This window comes from Mus caroli, unplaced genomic scaffold (genome assembly GCF_978045245.1).
Source record: "Mus caroli unplaced genomic scaffold, Mus_caroli_1 scaffold_1, whole genome shotgun sequence".
Taxonomy (NCBI): domain Eukaryota; kingdom Metazoa; phylum Chordata; class Mammalia; order Rodentia; family Muridae; genus Mus; species Mus caroli.
This window is the reverse complement of record NW_028227256.1, coordinates 72,273,148-72,292,454: the sequence shown is the minus strand read 5'-3', so window position 1 is coordinate 72,292,454 and position 19,307 is coordinate 72,273,148. Positions and strand designations below refer to the sequence as shown.

Here is a 19,307-nt window from a genome sequence, read left to right as displayed (position 1 = left end):
GTGTCCTCAAAACATGAGATTATTCTTGGATTATGCTATTGTTCCCCTCTCGGGTGTAGCAAGGAGGAGTGAGATTACTTCAGATTTTTACTTCAGATTATTTATTACAATTGCCCATTACCCCTTTATGTGCTTCTGTGGAAAAACACATTTCCTGTCAAGTGTGGCTTGTCTACTACCTGTGTCCTGCCTTGTGATTGTACACTTTACCCATGAGACTTCTCTTAGCCCTCAGAGTATAAATTGATGCTCTGGATAAAGAGCTGGCTGTTGCGTGAGACTTTACTCTGCCTTATTTATCGACTCATTCTCCCAGGTCCCACCACCTCTAGCGTGGTAAAGGGGAATGTTGAGACAAGGTCTCATCTAGCCAGCCTGGTCTACAAAGCAAAAACTACGCAGTCACTGACTCAGGGCTACACAGAGAAACCCTGTCTTGAAAACAAACAAAAAAGCAAAAAAAAACCAAAAAAACAAAAACAAAACAAAACCCCACAAATGAATAAACAGTGGAAATTATGTTAAAAAATAAAGAGGGACTGGAGAGATATGTGGTTAGAGCCCGCAGAGCTTTTACGGTGGACATGTTTGGATCCCAGTATCCACACTAGGTAGCGCCCAAATACAGCCTTCTGCAAACCCAGCCTCAGGAGATCTGATGCCCTCTTCTGACCTCTGTGGGCACCGGTATGCATAGATACACACAGAGACACATACAAATACACATTGCTTTTAAAGTAAATCTTGTTTTATTTTGTTTGGTTTTTGCATCAGGTTTCTCCATATAGCCCTGTCTATCCTGGAACCAACTAACTCTGTAGAATTTAGCGATCCAACTGCCTCTTGAGTGTTAGATTTAGTCACATACCACCATGCCAGGCTTTAAAAAAAATAAGTCTTTATTAAAACAAAACAAAAACAAACAAAACAAAAACAAATGCAGTGGAACCTACCTGTAATGCCAGCACCTAGGAGGATCATGAGTTGAAGGCCAAATTGGATTACATAACAAGACCCTGTCCCAGAAGAAAGGAAAAAATAATAAACACAGAGTAATGTTAGGTTTGGTGGCCACCAAGAGGAGAAGCAGATACAGATTTATTACCGCATTTCACGAGAAGCTGTTGGTACCTTTTGAATCCTTAAGAAGTTATCCTAGTTGGGGAGTTAGGGCAATGCCAAGAAACTCCATGCGTAAAGCCATAAAACCACAGACTTGGACTACAGCACAAGGCAGCTCACTCCAAGCACCAACGAGTCACAGGGACAGATAGGAGATAGGACCCAGGGAAAGCCAGTGAAAGGAACGCGTCGAGGTTCTAGATGGTTCTGGAGTCTGTGACCTAAGCTGGAAGGCGTGGCAACAGCAACCCCAAGAGGAGGGAGGCAGGGTTTCAGAAGGAGATGGCCTAGAACTCCACCTTTGGAGACAAAGACAGATTCCTGACACAGCAGAGGTGAGGTCCAAGGCTGGAGACCTAGCTCAGGAGTCTACCTGCAGGAGGTAATTGCTCCCTAGTCTTAGAAGTGTGAAGGATGAAAGCACTTCCTAGGGTTGAGGGAGTCCCCAGGAGCCAGGCTGGGTGGTGCTCACAGCTGCCCCAAGGGAGCTAAGCTGGGTGGTTCCCTTCCCACACTTAAACCCCATCCAACCCAGGCCTGTTGGTGCATGCCAGTGGGAGCTTGGGGATGTGTGTACTAGCTACACCACATAAGTGAAAGAGGACATAGCCACAGAGACAACCAGGGTGGGCTGGTTGTCTCTGTACACCAGACAGAGAAGAGCACAGTGCCTATCTAGAAACCCAGCCCAATTGCCAGGTCACTTCCTTTCTTCTTAATCCTCCTGACGGCCTGTCCCAGGTTCTTGCCACACCTCCTGTAAGATATTGTGAGATTCTTCCCAGGGGCAGTGGCAGCCCAAAGATTGTCCCCAAGGAAGTCTCTATCCTGGCTGAGGCCCTGTCTCATCTGCTGCCTTGATGTCCTCTATCCCAGAGTCAGGACAGAGGATTTGTCAGGCGTCACCCCCTCCCTGCCCTCAAGGCGCCTGAGTCACTGTCTAGGCATTGGGCACCTGGCAGGCTAGAAGAGTCAGAGTCTGGCTCCACCATGGAGAAGAGGAGCAGTGATCAGAAGAAGCTAGAGCACCGGTTTCTGCTCAGACTTGCCTGGGTTTGAATCCTGCTCCCTCCATTTACTAGCGAGGTAACCTTGGGCAAGACACAGAGCTGCACAAAGCCTCATTTCCACAATTATAAAATAGGCGTACATATAACACTTCCTTAACAAGTGCTGACTGACTAATATAGCAGGCAACATTTGGGGTGCCAATAATAGAGTGGTGAGCAGCAGACCTTGTCCCCATGGGACTTGCAGGAGGTATAATGGCTACATGCATTTTAGGTTTAAAAAGATAATACAAGGTATCCTGGGGATGCTTCCGAGCTGCTGCAGCTTGTCCAGAGTGCTGGTTGGTTTTCAGTGTCAACTTGACGAAACCTGGAGTCACCTGGTGTGCTGCCTGAGCCCACGTCAACTTATCAGAATCTAGAGTCACCAGAGAGGAGGGAGCCTCAAATAGACAAAAGTCTCCATAAAACCAGGCTGTGGGCAAGCCTGTAGAGCGCTTTTCTTAGTGACTCATGAGGGAGAGGCCAGCCTACTGTGGGTGGGGCCATCCCTGGGCTGGTAGTGCAGGGTTCTGTAAGAAAGCAGGGTGAGCAAGCCACGGGGAGCATGCCAGTCAATTACTCCTCCATGGCCTCTGCATCAGCTCCTGCCTCCAGGTTCCTGTTGGGGTTCCTGTCTCGGTTTCCTTCAATGATGGACCACAATGTGGAGGTGTAAGCCAGATCATCTCTTTCCTCTCTGGCTCTGTCTGTGGTCATGGTGGGTGCTTCACCATAGCGATAGAAACTCTTAAGATACCTGGGAAGATGGAACTTCAATTGAGGAACTTCCCAGATCACATTTGTCTGTAGCCACATCTGTGAGAGATTGTCATGATTGATAATTGATGGAGAAGTGTCCATCCCTCTGTGGGTGACATCATCTCAAGGCAGGTAGGCCTGGACTGGACAAAAACAACAAAACAAAAAAACAGGGCTGGGCAGTGGTGGCGCACGCCTTTAATCCCAGCACTTGGGAGGCAGAGGCAGGAGGATTTCTGAGTTCGAGGCCAGCCTGGTCTACAGAGCGAGTTCCAGGACATCCAGGGCTACACAGAGAAACCCTGTCTCAAAAAATCAAATCAAATCAAATAAATAAATGGCTGGAGAGATGGCTCAGTGGTTAAGAGCACTGACTGCAACTGCGCTTCCAAAGGTCCTGAGTTCAATTCCCAGCAACCACATGGTGGCTCACAACCATTCGTAATGTGATTCAGTTCCCTCTTCTGGTGTGTATGAAGACAGCTACATTGTACTCATAAATATAATAAAATAAATCTTTAAAAAAAAAAAAGTTTAGCTGAGCATGCGCCAGAGAGCAAAGCAGTAAACAGTGTCCTTTAAGGTTCTTGCTCCAGGGCCCCGCCCCAACTTCTCTCAGCGATGCACTGTGATCTAAGGGTGTAAAATAAAGTAAAGCCTGACACTGGTTGCAGAAGCCGGAAGGCTGTGATGATTAACCCCAAAATCCTTCATCAATGCAGTGGTTCTACTGTACCCTTGGGGACAGGAACTGATCACTGCTTACCAATCGCAACAGTCTCCAGGCCCACAAGCACTGACTGCATAGGGTCCATGGTTTCCAGCCCCATTTTCATTAAAATGGTGGTAAAGTCAGGAATCAGGAACCATCCCCTCCACTGATGGGTTGTTGCTGAACATCTATCTGCCCATCCCATTGGATCCCACAGTCCAGGCAGTAGACCTCCCAGTGGGCATTGGCCTTCTACACATTGGACTGCCCCAAGTGGACTGAGACGCGCTCACACTGGGCAGGCAGAGGACAGCTTTGGGGAAACCTAGACCATGCCTGAACACAAGCTCCATCCCCTTTTCCTTCTGCCTTCTTTAGTTAAGAGTCAAGGATCCTGGGCTTGCTCTCCTTGCCCCACCTCTTGGGTCTAAGCTTTTACTGACAAGTGTTGAGGGCTGTGCCAAAACTCTGGGGGAAACAGATGTGGGTAGATCTAAACTTCTAGGGCCTCACTTGGTGACTAAGCATCCCGGGAAAGGACAGGAGAGGATCCAATGGGTCTGGCAGAGTGTGATAGTAACCCATCTGTGTTCAGAAAGAAATGGGAGCCAACAGTGAGGAAAGCAAGAGAAAATAACACAGAGATAATGACAGTGGGGGGGGGGGGTCACTAATACTAAGTTTGGGATGATGGATCTCTCTGGCAGAAGGAAGTGGAGACAATTGGAGGCTTGGTAGTCGGCGCTTATTCTATCATTCCTCATACTTTGTTCCCTGTCCTTTTTTTCTGGGTTACTGTGTTGTTTCATCGTTTTATTTGTTGTCATCATTGCTGAACTCAGGACCTCCCTCGAGAATGCTTAGCAACTGCTCCATCTCTATAACTTCATTCTCTGTCCTTAAAAAATAGTTTGGTAGCGGTGGTGGTGCGCCTTTAGTCCCAGCCCTCAGTAGGCAGAGGCAGGTGGATTTCTGTCTTAGGAAAAAAAAAATTGAGACAAAGTCATACAAAGTTGCCCATGCTGGTTTTGAACTTGTGATTTTCCTACCTCAGCTTCTCAGATAACTGGAGTTACAGGCCTATTCTACCATGCCTGGCTAATATTTTGTAACATTTAATGAGGATGTTTTATTCATAAACCTAACACACCACTGACTTTTAAAATATGGCCTAAGGACCTTGACTTATGATTTTTAGGCAAATGGTATTTATCAGAAGTAATGGGCATCTGAGAGCTAGGGTGCCTCTATTTCTCTTACATAGGACTCTTAGCCTTCTTATTGATGTCCTCCTTGTAAAATATAGGTGATAATAAGAGTCTTCTCCCAGGATGAATGACTCTGAGAGTCAAATGAAACCTTAAGGGGCTGGAGAAATGGCTCAGCAGTTAAGAGCACTGACTGCTCTTCCAGAGGACATGAGTTCAATTCCCAGCAACAACATGGTGGCTCTCAACCATCTGTAATGAGATCCAATACCCTCTTCTGGTGTGTCTGAAGACAGCTACAGTGTACTCATATACATTAAATAAATAAATAAATAAATAAATAAATAAATAAATAAATGGGAAAAGAAAAGAATACTTAAAAGCTGCCTATCCCATGGCCTTATATACACACCGGGTGCTTCATGAATGTTGGAACTTTCTCAGCCTCCTGTGTCATGATAAAAAAAGATAATGAGGGCTGGTGAGATGTCTCAGTGGGTAAGAGCACCCGACTGCTTTTCCAAAGGTCCGAAGTTCAAATCCCAGCAACCACATGGTGGCTCACAACCACCCGTAATGAGATCTGACTCCCTCTTCTGGAGTGTCTGAAGACAGCTACAGTATACTTACATGTAATAAATAAATCTTTAAAAAAAAAAAAAAAGATAATGAGTTGATCTTGGAGAGATTTAGATAAATCAAAGACTCAAGAACTCCCCAGGTATGGAAGAGAGGGAACCTGATTTGCCTCACCCAGTGTCTGGCAAAGCCAGAAGTAGCCCTGAGCCTACTCAGGCTCTGTCCATGAAATTAGACACAGTTCTGGCCCCAGGAGCCAGCAGCCTGCACAGGATATCTGGCTACTCAGAGAACAATGCTCTATGCTGTGAGGCAGTAGGTTTGGAGCAAAGAACTCAACTCAGGAGACATGGTTTTTTTTTTTTTCACCTGCCTGAGTTTCCTGAGCTCCTATTTCTGTAAACATGGTAGAATCTCCTACCCAGAAGGCTTTGTTGCAGTTGTTTGGTTCCCCTTGCATAAGTACTAATTAGATGCCTTCTTATACCAAGCTCTTCTTCAGGGCAATCCCCTTAGCTAAGTGTCTCCCCTCAACCCACACTTCACAGTGCAGGAAACTGACTCTTAGAAAGGTTAGGCAGCTTTCCCAAGGTCATGAGCAAAAGCAGACATGTTCTGAGCAGGGACAGTCTGGCTCCAACCATGCCTTTAACTGCTCTTCTATCAGCCCCGGTGGAGAGACAGTTGAAGATATCAAATGTGCCTGGCCCGTGTACAACCCAGCCCAACAAATGCAGCTGTACTCCTTTTACCCTCTCTCCCTCCCCCTCTCCCCCTCTCCCTCTCCCCCTCCCCCTCTCCCCCCTCTTCCCCTCCCCCCTCTCCCTCTCCTTCCCCCTCTCCCTCTCCCCCCAACTCTCTCCTGCTAATATGTAGCTGAAATGAGAGGTCAGTCAAAAGTGTGACACACGAGCAAGCTGTGAGTGACAGCATGTAGAAGGACATATCTCCAAAGCTGTCCTTTGACACTGACCAGGGCCCCAGCAGCTGCCATCAGTCAGTGGGTACAGGGTATGAAGATTCAGCCAGAATGAAGTGTCTGCACTTTCTGCTCAAATGCTATGACCAATCTGCTAATGGTTCCACATGAATTCAGAGCCCTTGAATAGCCCTGTGCCTGAGCCTAGGCGCTCTTCCCCTGCTCCATTTCCGGTATCCATTCCCTTGTTTCAGCAAATACATATGGAAGCCTCACCCAAATTTAACATTGCTTCACCACATGCTATAGCCCCATGAACATCTGGACACCCAAGTTTCTTTTACCCTGGATCTACTGAGCCCCCAACCTCTGTTTACCATGTTGGCTGGCCAGGAATGACTGGAGTCTGGTGGCTGTGTGTCTGCCACTGGGCAGAAAAATGAATCTGTGAGAGAACTACTCCTGATCTCTCTATCCTCTCTGTGGCTCTCTGTAGGGAATGCTAAATACATACATACATACATACATACATACATACATACATACATACACTGTGTCCCAGGAGAGTTAGCCTATTGACTGTTATAACAGCAGCAGCCAAGCATCCAAGAGCCCAGTCTGGGTCCAGCTGTGTGGGATGGGTGAAAGAGGGGCCAAGGCTGGTGTCTGTTGCCGCTCACATAATCCCATTTCCTGGAAGACCCTCATATTCGGCAGAGGGTTTTGAAATCAAGCCCCCAGAGCAACCAACAACAACACCTCCTCCTCCTCCTCCTCCTCCTCCTCCTCCTCCTCCTCCTCCTCCTCCTCCTCCTCCTGCTGTGGTTGGCAAGCGCTGACAGTGGCGTGTGGGCGGGACTAAGATGATGTTTGTAGCAATCCAGAAATAATGAGTCCTCCAGCAAGAGATAAAACCTAGGGCATTCTGGGTAGAAACACAGAATGCCATGAAATACAGGGAACCAGAGTCTAAGAAAACCCATGTCTAAGACCTACAGGTCTAAGACCTTCTTTTGTCCTGGGCTTTCTCACCTGTCCAATTTGAAGGAGCAATAGGAGTTTCTCAAGGGGGAAAAACTTTCATAAATGTGTGGCCAGAATTGTTGCTGTTCTCCATCAGCAAGATGATGGGTTTGTTTAATTGTTTTTGTTTGTTTGTGAGATAGGGTCTCACTGCGTAGCTCTGGCTGACCTGGAACTCACTATGTACAGAAGGCTGGCCTTGAACTTGAAGAAACCTGCCTGGGCTAAGATTACAGGCATGACCACCATACGTGGCTTTTGCTTCACAATTTGTAATATTGCTCTGCCCTTGTCAATTTTGATTCCCTCAGTAAAGGAGACAAGATGGTCCTCTCTCTCCCAGGACGAAGAAAAGGAAAATGAAGTCTCTGGTGTCCTGCCCAAGGTCACATGGGGGTTCATTAGTGGTGGAATTAAGATTCTTCTGAGACTTGGGCTCAGCTTCTTACACACAGCAGTGTTTGTAGCCTGCTCTACTTACAATTCTATATGTGGGCATACACCTTCTTGAAAGCCACCCCCCTCCGTTTCTTTATCTCCTTCCTCTCCAGTCTGAATTGCAGCCAAAATCACTCTCTTTGTACCCCTGATTCCCTCTCCCACCCTTTTAGCTTCAGCACTCTCATCTGACTAACCAAGAACCTGTTAACCACGTCATCAACTGAACGGTAGTTGTAGGGAAACCTGCAACCTTACCTACTAACACAGTCCATTTCAATGGACTCCAGGATTGGCATTTCTTCAGCTAGTCTTCCAGATAGAACTACAACTTGGAATAGGTTGTCACTAAGACTAAAAGTAGGTCAGTTAGCAATCCTGTCCAGGAAGCAGTGGCTAATGTGACATTCCAGCTACTGTGCCCAATGGTAGGAAACATATTTTGAGATAGAGGCTTTCACAGAGACCCTCTTTACCACACAGGTAAGGAATCTCCCAGAATCTCTAGGTGACTGACCTACCACCTGGGTCATGGATATGGACTGAAATTTTCAAAGCCAGAATTTTCTTTTTTTTTTTTTTTTTTTTTTTTTAAGATTTATTTATTTATTATATGTAAGTTCACTGTAGCTATCTTCAGACACTCCAGAAGAGGGCGCCAGATCTCGTTACGGATGGTTGTGAGCCACCATGTGGTTGCTGGGGTTTGAACTCTGGACCTTCGGAAGAGCAGTCGGGTGCTCTTACCCACTGAGCCATCTCACCAGCCCCAGAATTTTCTTTCTTTTTTCTTTTTTTTTTTTTTTCTGGTCTAATTGGCAAAGAAAGGATACATGGGTTATGAAAATACTTAAGATTGGTGAGAGAAACCTCATGCTGAATTGGTCTGCAGAGAAGCCAGAGACTTTAGGAATTATTAACCAGATAGATCCCCATGAAGTAAGAAGTCCTTCAAGGCCCAAATCTCACCTGTGTATCTCTTAAACTAGATATCTAAAATTGGCCTACTCATCACCAACTCTACTATCCAAATGTTAGGTGGGTATAAGGCAAAACAGTTTAAAGATGCTGAGGGGTCGTTCTTTTGCTTTGTGTTGAGATGGGGGTCTTTCTTGCTGTGTGTTACACAAAGCTGTCCTAGAATTCGCTATGTAACCAAAGTTGACCTCAAATTCCCTATCCTACCTCAGCCTCCCCAGTGTGGGATTACAGGTGTGTGCCACCATGCTTGGCCAGAGACTGAATTTGTTTTAAGCATATGATACTATCTAAGTTATAAAATAAGAGACAGTCAGTATTGTTCATTCCTTTAACAAGTATGATTGGATAGTCATTACACGTGAAAATACTGGCAAAAATTCTGTACTAGGGGTACAGTAGCAGACAAGAAGTCTTTTAAGGAGTTTGTATGCTCTTCCTTGGGGAAGACAGACTAAGTAAACAAGCATAAAACTCAAAGGGCCAACCAGATGGCTCAGCAGATAAAGGTGCTTGCAGAACAAACCTGATGACCTGAGTTTGACCCCCAGATCCTATGGTGGAAGGCGAAAAGCAACCCCTGAAAGTTGTCCCGTGACCCCTCCAGACGCACCATGTGCACCTACAGTCACACACCACTCACGATGATGGTGGTGGTGATGATGGTGGTGGTGGTGGTGATGATGATGATGATAAATATAAAGCACACAAGTTACCTGAAAGGCTACTACTTGGGGTTGAAGAAGGAATAGTTCTCTAAGAAGACGGAATTACAACCAAGTGTGCTGGTACATGCCTTTAATACCAACACATGGAAGGCAAAGGCAAGGTTGGCCTCAGGGAGATCAAGGCCAGTCTGGCATACATTCTACATAGTAAATTCCAGGTCAGCCAAAGCTACATAGTAGAACTCTGTCTAATAATAATAATAATAATAATAATAATAATAATAATAATAATACAATCAAGCATTGGCTACAGCAAAACCTGGAAAGGCTGCTCTTAAAAGAACAGCAAGCAAGACTTGCTAGACAGTAACAAGCCTAGTGTGTTCAAAGAAAAGGAAGGTGGGAGGGAAAGACTAGAGCAAGATGAACTCCCAGAGCAAGAAAAACCTCAAAGGCTTAATGTTTTAGGCACAGAGGCCAGCATGTTTGTGTTCTGGGGGCAGAGATCAGAGCCGTGTGGAGATCATGCTATCGGGAGTCAAAGTAGACCACAGCCCTGCTGGGAGGTGACTTTTCAGGCATTGGGGGTGGGAGTAACCGAGGCTTGGACTAAGGGTGAAGCAGGAGGAAGTGAGAATACCTCCCACTATGGCAGGGTACCGCAGCCCTCCCAAACAGCTATGCCTGCCCTATCCCAGCTCCTTGGCCAGCTTCTCTTTAAGTATTCACCTGTCCAACTGTTCAGACCCGGGTGAGTCTAGATCTTTCCTTCCTCTCAGAAGTTAGCTGTGGAATGGCCTGTTAAGACATAAAGATGTCTGCTAAAGTGTCTCTCCCCATCCCTTCCTTTTCCATTTCTTGCAGGGGGTTTGCTTTGGGGAAAGATTTTTCTCTCAGATGAAAAGAGATATAAGAAATCTTTCTCTTTCCCTGCCTTAATACAGCGTCATGTGAAGCCATGACACTGAGGCAGCCGTTTTGTGATCCTGAGGGAAGACGTCATCAGCCTACCGATGCCAGAGGAGAAAGCTGGAAATACTGGAGTTATCGGTGCCATCAGCCCTACGCTGACTTCTAATGGGGTAATGAATATCCTCATTGTTTAAACCACGACTACACATGGACTCCATATTTGCAGCCAAAACCAATTCTAATAAAAGAGTAGGAAGGAAGGCCAGGTACGTTGGCATACACCTGTAACCCCAGACATCCTGTCTCACAAAAAGAGACAAAAAGAGATAGATAGATAGAGAAGGGGTTGGGGGAGGGGCATGCACGGTTTTTCCCTTCACTACTGTGTGAGCGTGCAATGTAGTTCTTTCTGTAACCCCCCAGAAAAATTACAGTTCTTATGCAACGAACATTCAACAATCTCAGAGTAGATATACTACACCATGAAAACCCCAGCTGACTGTGCTGGTGCACACTTGGGAGGCTAAGGCAGGAAGACCATGAGCTCAAGGCCAGTCTGGGTTATACAAGGAGACCCCATCTCAATTAACAATAACAATAACAACAACAATAATAATAAGTCATCAGTCATTAAGTAGCATAGTCACAGGGGTTAGAAAGTGGATATGGGGACCATGGCATTATTCTGCCTACCTATTCTGTTATATGGGAACATAGGCCTAGAAAGAACTCCCAGTACTAGGGTAGATTTGATGCCTGAGATTTCATACGCCTGCAGAAGAGAGCAGAGGAGCCCAAGGTGACCAACTATCTCAGACAGGCCTGTTTGTACGGCTGACCTCCACCTGGCACCTGGGCCTCTAGTTCTCAATGTTCTCAGCGAACACTGAGTGGATACAGAAGGATCACTGTCCACAGACTGTGTAAGCAATATGGTTTGTGCCAATACTCACTTTCCACTATCCTTCAGAGATGTTGGGAAATGCTAGGTGGAGGTGCTTACACAAGCCTCCAAGAAAATCTCCAGTGGGTTTTCATGGGTTCTGTGTCCCCGAGACTTAGGTCTGGAAATCTGACCCAGTCGAGTGAATGAAGACAGACAGACAGACAGACAGACACACACACACACACACACACACAGGAACAGAAAATCAGGTGTGTTGCGGTGAATCTCTCCCAAATATGCCCTGGCAATGAAAACACAACTCAATTAATATGAATCCATGCTGTGCGCCTGGATTGGGCAGATCTACCACTACACTACCATCTTCCACATCTATGAGACCCCTTAGAACTTGCGGTTTCTCTAGGCCATGTGCTTCTCCGCTTTTCTTATTCTTCCTCCTCCTCTTCAGTGTCCTCTCCCTCTTCCAATTTCTCCTTCTTCTCTCTCCACCTTCTTTTATCTGCCCAATCATCAGCTCTCCTTTATTTTACAAATTAAGGTGGGAAGCAGGTTTACAGGAAGTCACTGAGTGCTGACTCATTCCATGTTCTCAGCCACTCATAGGAGAACGGAATTACCATCAAATATAATTAGCCCCAGGGCTATCCACAACACAGGTTGACCACGAGCATTGTGACGGATACTGACTACAGAAAGAACTAGAACCTGAGTGCTTTTATTATGTCCAGCATAGGCAGAGTGGTTAGGCTCTGTAGGGGAGCAGGCTCAGGCTGTACACATCCGGGGAAGCTATGGTTGCTAGTTTGGCCTATGATTCATCATCATTCATGCCTGGATCAGAGGAAGGCTTTGCTATTTCTAGCCTGACCAAAGAAAGCTTTGGTGTTCTCCCATGGGTCTGCGGTGTTGGTCCCTGACACGGCTGAACCCATGTCAAAAATACACATTAGCTCAGGGCGCCATTCACCCCCCTCTATGCTCACTTGGGTCTTCTTTGGCTCCCCGCTCATGGACAGACAGACTGCAGGGAAATGTTCTGATGCTTAAAGGAAGAGCATGCTTCCTGTGAACCCTGATGGGGATTAAATGGCATAAACTTCCAGAGACCCTGCCTGGATCCTCCCCCCTTTGGACCCAGCTGTCCATCATTACTATATAACTGCAATCAACCATAGCCAGGAACACAAACTGGTGAAAATCCCGAGTCCTAGGGACTCTTCTGACATGGAGGTGACTTGGAGGGTACCTCAACCCCAAAGTCCTTGATCTTTTCCTATGCCAAACACCACGAAGATCCAAACAAAACCTTTCTTCTTCTGTTGGTTTGCTCTTTGCAGTTCTAGGGTCTGAACACAGGGCCTTGTACACACCTAGCAAGCTCTCTACCACTACGCCGTACCCCCTAGCAGAATAAAACATTTCGGAGAGGGACTTTGGTCTATCAGCTGCTCAATTGCAACTCCCTGAGGGCCCCATCTCTGAAGTACAACAGTTCATTGAATGCATACATGCTTATCAAATGTCCTAAGTACCATACTAAAAACCAGGGACCCAAAGAAGGACGCAGCACAGCCCTTGCCTTGGTTCATAAACTCTGCAGCACATACAGGTGTGCTGTGCATATACTAAGTGTGAGTGGAAGCTGTGGAGTCTCCAGTGGCTCCTTATACCTTGCTCTGCTAGCTGTGTACACAATCCTGTGCCTGTCCGTTTTACAAAGATCTGAATCTGAAGGCCAAACAGGCTTAGAGTTTTGCCTAATTGTTCAGATCTTTTCTATCCCTTGTGCTGTGTGGGTTCATAGGAAATGAGGTCTTCAGAGTGGCCACTGTGTCCTGTGATCATCAAAACTCATTCCTTTGCACAGACCATGACCCATGATTGTAAGCGGCTTAACCAAACGTCCTTGTCCATTTTCTTTTTACAGAGGAGACCCTCTCCCAACCATGGTGCTAGGGATCAAACCCAGAACTTCACAAATGACAGCATGCTACCAACTGAACTACACACTCAGTCTCTCCCAACGAAATTCTCCTAACCAGATGTCAAGGACTAGAGAGATCTGGTGAAATATATTGTATTCTTTTCTATGACTTCTCTTAAGTCAAATGCCACTAGCTACTTTGTTGATAGAACGTCTGCCATCCTGTATAGATTTCGGCCTTGTGTTATGCTGACAGACAGCTCTGTCCCTAAGAAGAGAATGGGAGCCCATGCTGGTGAAATCTTTGTCAAGTGATGACTACCCTGGGAGTCAGAATTTTTATGGCCATGAAAACTAGCACCTGGGCTCCTCCTGAGGGATTTTTTTTTCCGGTGGGGGTGATGTATGTCTGAGAAAGCAGAAATAGTTTTTAGAAAGGCCTGTCCTAGTACGAAATGGAAATAAAACGTAGAAAGGAGGTATCTCTTCTACTGTACAAGCCAAGAACTCAGTGACACTAAGTCACTTGCCCAAGGTTGCATAGGGCCGACCGGATGCTGTTCTAGGGGCTCCAGGTTCTGTGCTCCACCGCAGCAGGTCGTGGCGGGAGCTAACTAATAGTGACGGCGCTAATGACGGAGCCTCTGACCAGCGAGTGGCCTGGCGGGTGAAAGGTGGCAGATTCTCGCGTCGGCCCTCACAGATTGGCTGTGCCGCTCGGCTTTGAGGGATAGTCTGCGGGATCGGCACCCTGGGGCTCAGGCTCTGTAGTTCTAGGTCCTCGGCCTCCCACAGGTGTGGGCGAAAGCCTACCAACTCGGCCGGGGACCAGCAGGCGGCGGTCTGCTGTAAGGGGGTCTCGGGCGACCAGTCCCAGCTGCCCAACCCGCCCGAGCCCGGGAGGCGACGCTGGGAGGACAGCGGAGAAGGCCGGGGACAGCCGCTTTTGAAGGATCGCTTGAGCTTCATCCGCCCTAAGTCGGAATACCTGCACCATGAGCATCTACACGACGCAGGTGCATTCGAGACACGCTCCGTCACCGCACCCTGCGTCTCTGCTTCGGACCTTCGGAATCCCGGACATCGGCTCAAAACTAGGAACGAATATGGGCCGCTGCTTCTAAGCCAAACTCGACAGGTGAGAGAATCCGGAGCAGCAAGGGGAGGGAATACGCCTAGGTTTCACTCCTGGTGGCCACCTACCCTGACCGGGATGTAGTCTTTAGACCACCCCGCCCCATGGTGGGCGGGCTGAGCGCGCAGGTCCCGCCTCCTGCCTATAAGAGTGGTGCGGCACTGCAGCTCCGCAGATCTCACCGAGACCCGTGACCCCGACTCTACGTGAGACGAACAGCCCAAACTCATCATGGTGAGTGAGGCCCCGCCGGGATCTCTCCGGTCCTATCTCTCCTCTGTGGAAACCTTCCTCTAGAGATGCTGAGGACCCTTTCCTTAGCATTCCGAGTTTCCAGGAGATGTAAGAGTTTTGCACTTCCCCCACCTCTCCTGGTGACTTTGGCCTAGTGTGTTGTCCACCTTCAGAAGCTGGGGACTGAGGGAGGGTGGGTGTTTCACTAGCAGAGAGGAGCCCTTCTGTAAGGTGTCCTCCTGCCCTACCAAGCGTCTGTGTTCCAACCCTCCTGAGGGGAGTCACGAGGTTCTGCACCCAGTGCTCTCCTCGGGCAGCAGAAGACCTGCTCAGCTGCCCCCCACCACCCATACCCCCTGAGTGAGTCCCTGGAACTGACCGAACACGTGCTTGGCGCCGGTTGGTTTAAGGGGTTACTTGGTACCGCACCCCGTCTTCCTCCGTGTGCCTCCTTCCCATCTACACCCCCCCCTACATGACTCAGCACCCCCTCCTGAGCCAGGAGGGGTGGCGGGAATGGGGTTCGGTCTCGGGAGGCCAGCGGGCCCCTCCTACCCGAGTGCGGGTGCTCGCGGGTGCTCGGAGAACAGGCAGAGACAGCTGGCGCTGATCGACAGCCCCGGCCTCGGCCAGGTGGCGGGGGAAGGGAGAGAGGTGTATGAAGGGGGTTGTATTTATAGCCCGGAGCGGGGGCAGAAATCCAACCCGAGCTTTCAACTGGGAAGTAACTGGAAAGACTCCAGTGGGAGAGCAGACGTAAGGCCCAGGTACAGATGGCGTTCCCCTGGCTTGTGCAGCAAGGCGGGTTTCCTCAAGGGCCTCCTAGCAGGTTCCACTTCCTTTTCTGGGTATTTAGAAATTGTCGTGCCCCACCCCGCCCCCACGCGTCATTTGGTTGTGAAAAGGGAGGCGCACAGGTTCTACAGACCTGGGCGTTGCAGGGGTTAAATTATGGACCACCTAGATGGAGCCTTAAGTTGCCAGGGCTCCAGTATGTATACCTGTATTGCCTGCCCCTGCCGTCAGCGTTTACCCGTATTATCGCTGCTATTTCCATGCGGGCTGAGGCGAGGATGGAGGTGGTGAAGCAACGCAGAGTGTGAGGGTGGAGGTGGGGAGAGGAGCCAGATGGGATTGATCCCTCAGGGCCAGATGGAACTTAAAAGTGGAGGTTCTAGCATCCTGAAGGCCAGAATGGTCAGTTGATACCAGATGGAAGGTTGAGACACCTCTTTGCCCACAGGAAGAAGGGGAGAGGGTTGTGAGAATTTTTAGTTAATCTTCAAGGCAAAGATTAACCAGGGAGGAAGCTGCTGGCTATAAACTATAAAACATATTTCTAGACGCTGCACGATCTGGAAGCAACTGGAAAGTCTGTCTCTCGGTGTCGGTGTCTATCCCTCTCGGTGTCTTTCTCTCCCCGCACCCTTATTATAATTGCTGAAGCCCTGCCTGTCAGGTGTGCATGTCCTCTCTGTCCTCTCTGTGGATGTAACAGGATTATACAGCTCTCACTTGGTAAATTCTCTACTGAGAAGTAGGCTAAGGGGTTGGTCTGCCCTGCTGGCTGCCTCCAATCTGGGGAGCCCTGTGCTGAGGAGACTGGAGAGGCTGCCAGCTGCTTCTGACCACCGTGAGCCCAACCTTACCATACTTTTACCAACTGAGTAATCTCAGCTAATAGGCAAAAGGGTGGGAAAGAACCGAATGAAGTGGGTAGTTGTGGGTAGGGACTTATGCTGTGACCTTCTCTGTATCCCTCAGCGCGAGTGCATTTCAGTCCATGTGGGGCAGGCAGGTGTCCAGATGGGCAATGCCTGCTGGGAGCTCTACTGTCTGGAACATGGGATTCAGCCTGATGGGCAGATGCCCAGCGATAAGACCATTGGTGGAGGGGACGACTCCTTCACCACCTTCTTCTGTGAAACTGGAGCTGGAAAACATGTGCCTCGGGCAGTCTTTGTGGACCTGGAGCCTACTGTAATCGGTGAGGGGGGAGTTCCCTTTTGAGGAAGGTGGAGTGTCTCTTGAAGAATGTCTTGGCTGGGTTTTTGTGATCTTTGAAGCCTCTTGGTTTATTTGAAGCTGAAGATGGATGCTGACCCCAGGATGTTGGCAGAAGGATGAGCTAGCTCTTTTATCTATCTGGCTTCAGCTGCCGCTCAGTGGGTGGAGAGGGGGAAGGAGCAGAGTCAGGTGGTTTTTGCCCTAGCAATGTGATATATGGTCTTTCAGATGAGATCCGAAATGGCCCATACCGCCAGCTCTTCCACCCAGAGCAGCTTATCACTGGAAAAGAAGATGCGGCCAACAACTATGCCCGTGGTCACTACACCATTGGCAAGGAGATCATCGACCCAGTGCTGGACCGGATCCGCAAGCTGGTAAGACTACAGCCTGGCAGGGAGGAGGGAGCTTTGGACTCTGTGCTCAGGAAAAGTATTTTTTTCAGATCCATTTCTAGGATGATCACTAGTTGTGTCTCAGAAATTGATGCTGTTAGGGAACATTCAGTCTTTGTCCTAACATCTGAGATACTTTAGACCTTACAAAACTAGAAAATTCCTCAGGCCTTTCCCCTACCTATATTGCTCTTTCTTCCTTGCCTTTCAGTCTGATCAGTGCACAGGACTTCAGGGCTTCCTAGTATTCCACAGCTTTGGAGGGGGCACCGGCTCTGGCTTCACCTCTCTGCTGATGGAGCGGCTTTCTGTTGACTATGGCAAAAAGTCCAAGCTGGAATTCTCCATCTACCCAGCCCCCCAAGTGTCCACGGCTGTAGTGGAGCCCTACAACTCCATCCTGACCACCCATACCACCCTGGAACACTCAGACTGTGCCTTCATGGTGGACAACGAAGCCATTTATGATATCTGCCGCCGTAACCTAGATATTGAGCGCCCAACCTATACCAACCTCAACCGCCTTATCAGCCAAATTGTCTCCTCCATCACAGCTTCCTTGCGCTTTGATGGGGCCCTCAATGTGGACCTGACAGAGTTCCAGACCAACCTGGTGCCCTACCCTCGTATCCACTTCCCCTTGGCTACCTATGCACCAGTCATTTCTGCAGAGAAGGCCTACCATGAGCAGCTGTCAGTGGCAGAGATCACCAATGCCTGTTTTGAGCCTGCCAACCAGATGGTGAAATGTGACCCTCGGCACGGCAAGTACATGGCCTGCTGCCTGCTGTACCGTGGAGATGTGGTGCCCAAGGATGTGAATGCTGCCATAGCTGCCATCAAGACGAAGCGCAGCATCCAGTTTGTGGACTGGTGCCCCACAGGCTTCAAGGTTGGCATCAACTACCAGCCACCCACTGTGGTGCCTGGGGGTGACCTGGCCAAGGTGCAGCGTGCTGTGTGCATGCTGAGCAACACAACCGCCATTGCTGAAGCCTGGGCCCGTCTGGACCACAAGTTTGACTTGATGTATGCCAAGAGGGCTTTTGTACACTGGTATGTGGGTGAGGGAATGGAGGAGGGGGAGTTCTCTGAGGCTCGAGAGGATATGGCTGCCCTGGAAAAAGATTATGAGGAAGTAGGCATCGACTCCTATGAGGACGAGGACGAGGGAGAAGAGTAGACCGCTACTTGGAGCCTGTTCACTGTGTTTATTGCAAAATCCTTTCGAAATAAACAGTCTCCTTGCATGGTTTCTTGTCCCCTTTGTAACTGCTTGAGCCTCTGCTTGTCCCCCTTTCTGCTTTGGCTGCTACCTCCCGCTATTGGCCGCTTGTGACCTTTTAATTTTACCTTCACATGGCTGACAGTGAGACTTGCCAAGGGGGCCCCACATTGAGCCCCAGAAAGCAGGAACCCAAGGACTTCAATGTAAGGTCCTAAGGACTCGCAGAATAGGAAAGAAACAAGGAGCAAACCCTGGACCTGTCTGTTTAGCTACAAGCTATTGCAAGATACAAGTCTTCACTTTCTGAAATGTCTGATAGTCTGTGTTGGATGGTTGGACTACTTTATTCTTCTTGCTGCTGCTTCACTCAACAGCTCTAGAAGCAAGGCTTGGCCCAGGCGTCATTGAACACTGAGGATTTGGGAATGGGGGCTGAGCGGGCCCAAAGTTCCTGGGCATACAGCCACCTCACACACTTGGGGGATGGGCAGGAACAAGGGCAATCTAGTTGCTTGTGCCACAGCACCTCTGGCAGCTTTGCATAGCTTGCTGTCTATCTTGCTTTCTGGGGCTGGAGCCATGCTATTAAAAGTCAGGTCGTCTCCCCTCTGTTTGTGCTTTCTTTTGGCTTCAGCCTCTGCTCGGGGTAGAAGCCTCCTGCCTGGACCCTAGGGATAAATTATACTTCACTAATAGGCACCCTAGGACTCATGTTGACGTCAGCATGTAGGGGTGGAATCTCCAGAACAGGAGCACTGTCCCTGCCCTTGTCTCCCCTCCCTGGTGACTCAGGGAAGCAGTGCCCTTCCCTGAGGAAAGTTTGAAACCCAGCTAAGGCAAGTGCCTGTTTACTCAGCAAATAGGGCAGAAGTGGCTGCTGGGTACTGCCACAGGCCACCAGCCTCATCAATTATTAACCATGTGTGAGCTAGAATAGTCAGGGAGACTGGAAAAAAATGGCTGCCAGCTCCACTCCCTTTGTCCTCTGCTGAAGAAGGGAAAAGACCCGGTGTGCTTCCACCCAGAGGTCACATGGACTTGGCAAACCTGCCGAGCTGGGCTGTTCTAAGCTACCCACCCTGGGAATGAATGACAGAACTGGTTGAG

General features: G+C 48.7%; 1 protein-coding gene and 1 pseudogene across 3 annotated transcripts; both read left to right on the top strand.

The window, feature by feature from the left end:
* Positions 1 to 1,404: 1,404 nt before the first annotated feature.
* On the top strand, positions 1,405 to 14,058 carry LOC147006065 (uncharacterized; annotated as a pseudogene). The gene is made up of 4 exons (XR_015047251.1): positions 1,405 to 1,504; positions 10,403 to 10,540; positions 13,205 to 13,342; positions 13,997 to 14,058. The product of XR_015047251.1 is annotated as an uncharacterized LOC147006065 (transcript).
* On the top strand, positions 13,977 to 18,222 carry LOC110304519 (tubulin alpha-4A chain). 2 transcript variants are annotated; one of them, XM_021175934.3, is made up of 4 exons: positions 13,977 to 14,339; positions 16,335 to 16,557; positions 16,806 to 16,954; positions 17,184 to 18,222. In XM_021175934.3, the coding sequence occupies exons 2-4, from the start codon at positions 16,377 to 16,379 to the stop codon at positions 18,153 to 18,155; spliced, it is 1,302 nt and encodes a 433-aa protein (XP_021031593.2). In that variant the 5' UTR covers positions 13,977 to 14,339; positions 16,335 to 16,376; the 3' UTR covers positions 18,156 to 18,222. The 2 variants fall into 2 exon arrangements, with proteins under 2 accessions (XP_021031593.2, XP_021031591.2); XM_021175932.3 differs by lacking the exon at positions 13,977 to 14,339 and adding an exon at positions 14,461 to 14,570.
* Positions 18,223 to 19,307: the final 1,085 nt, after the last annotated feature.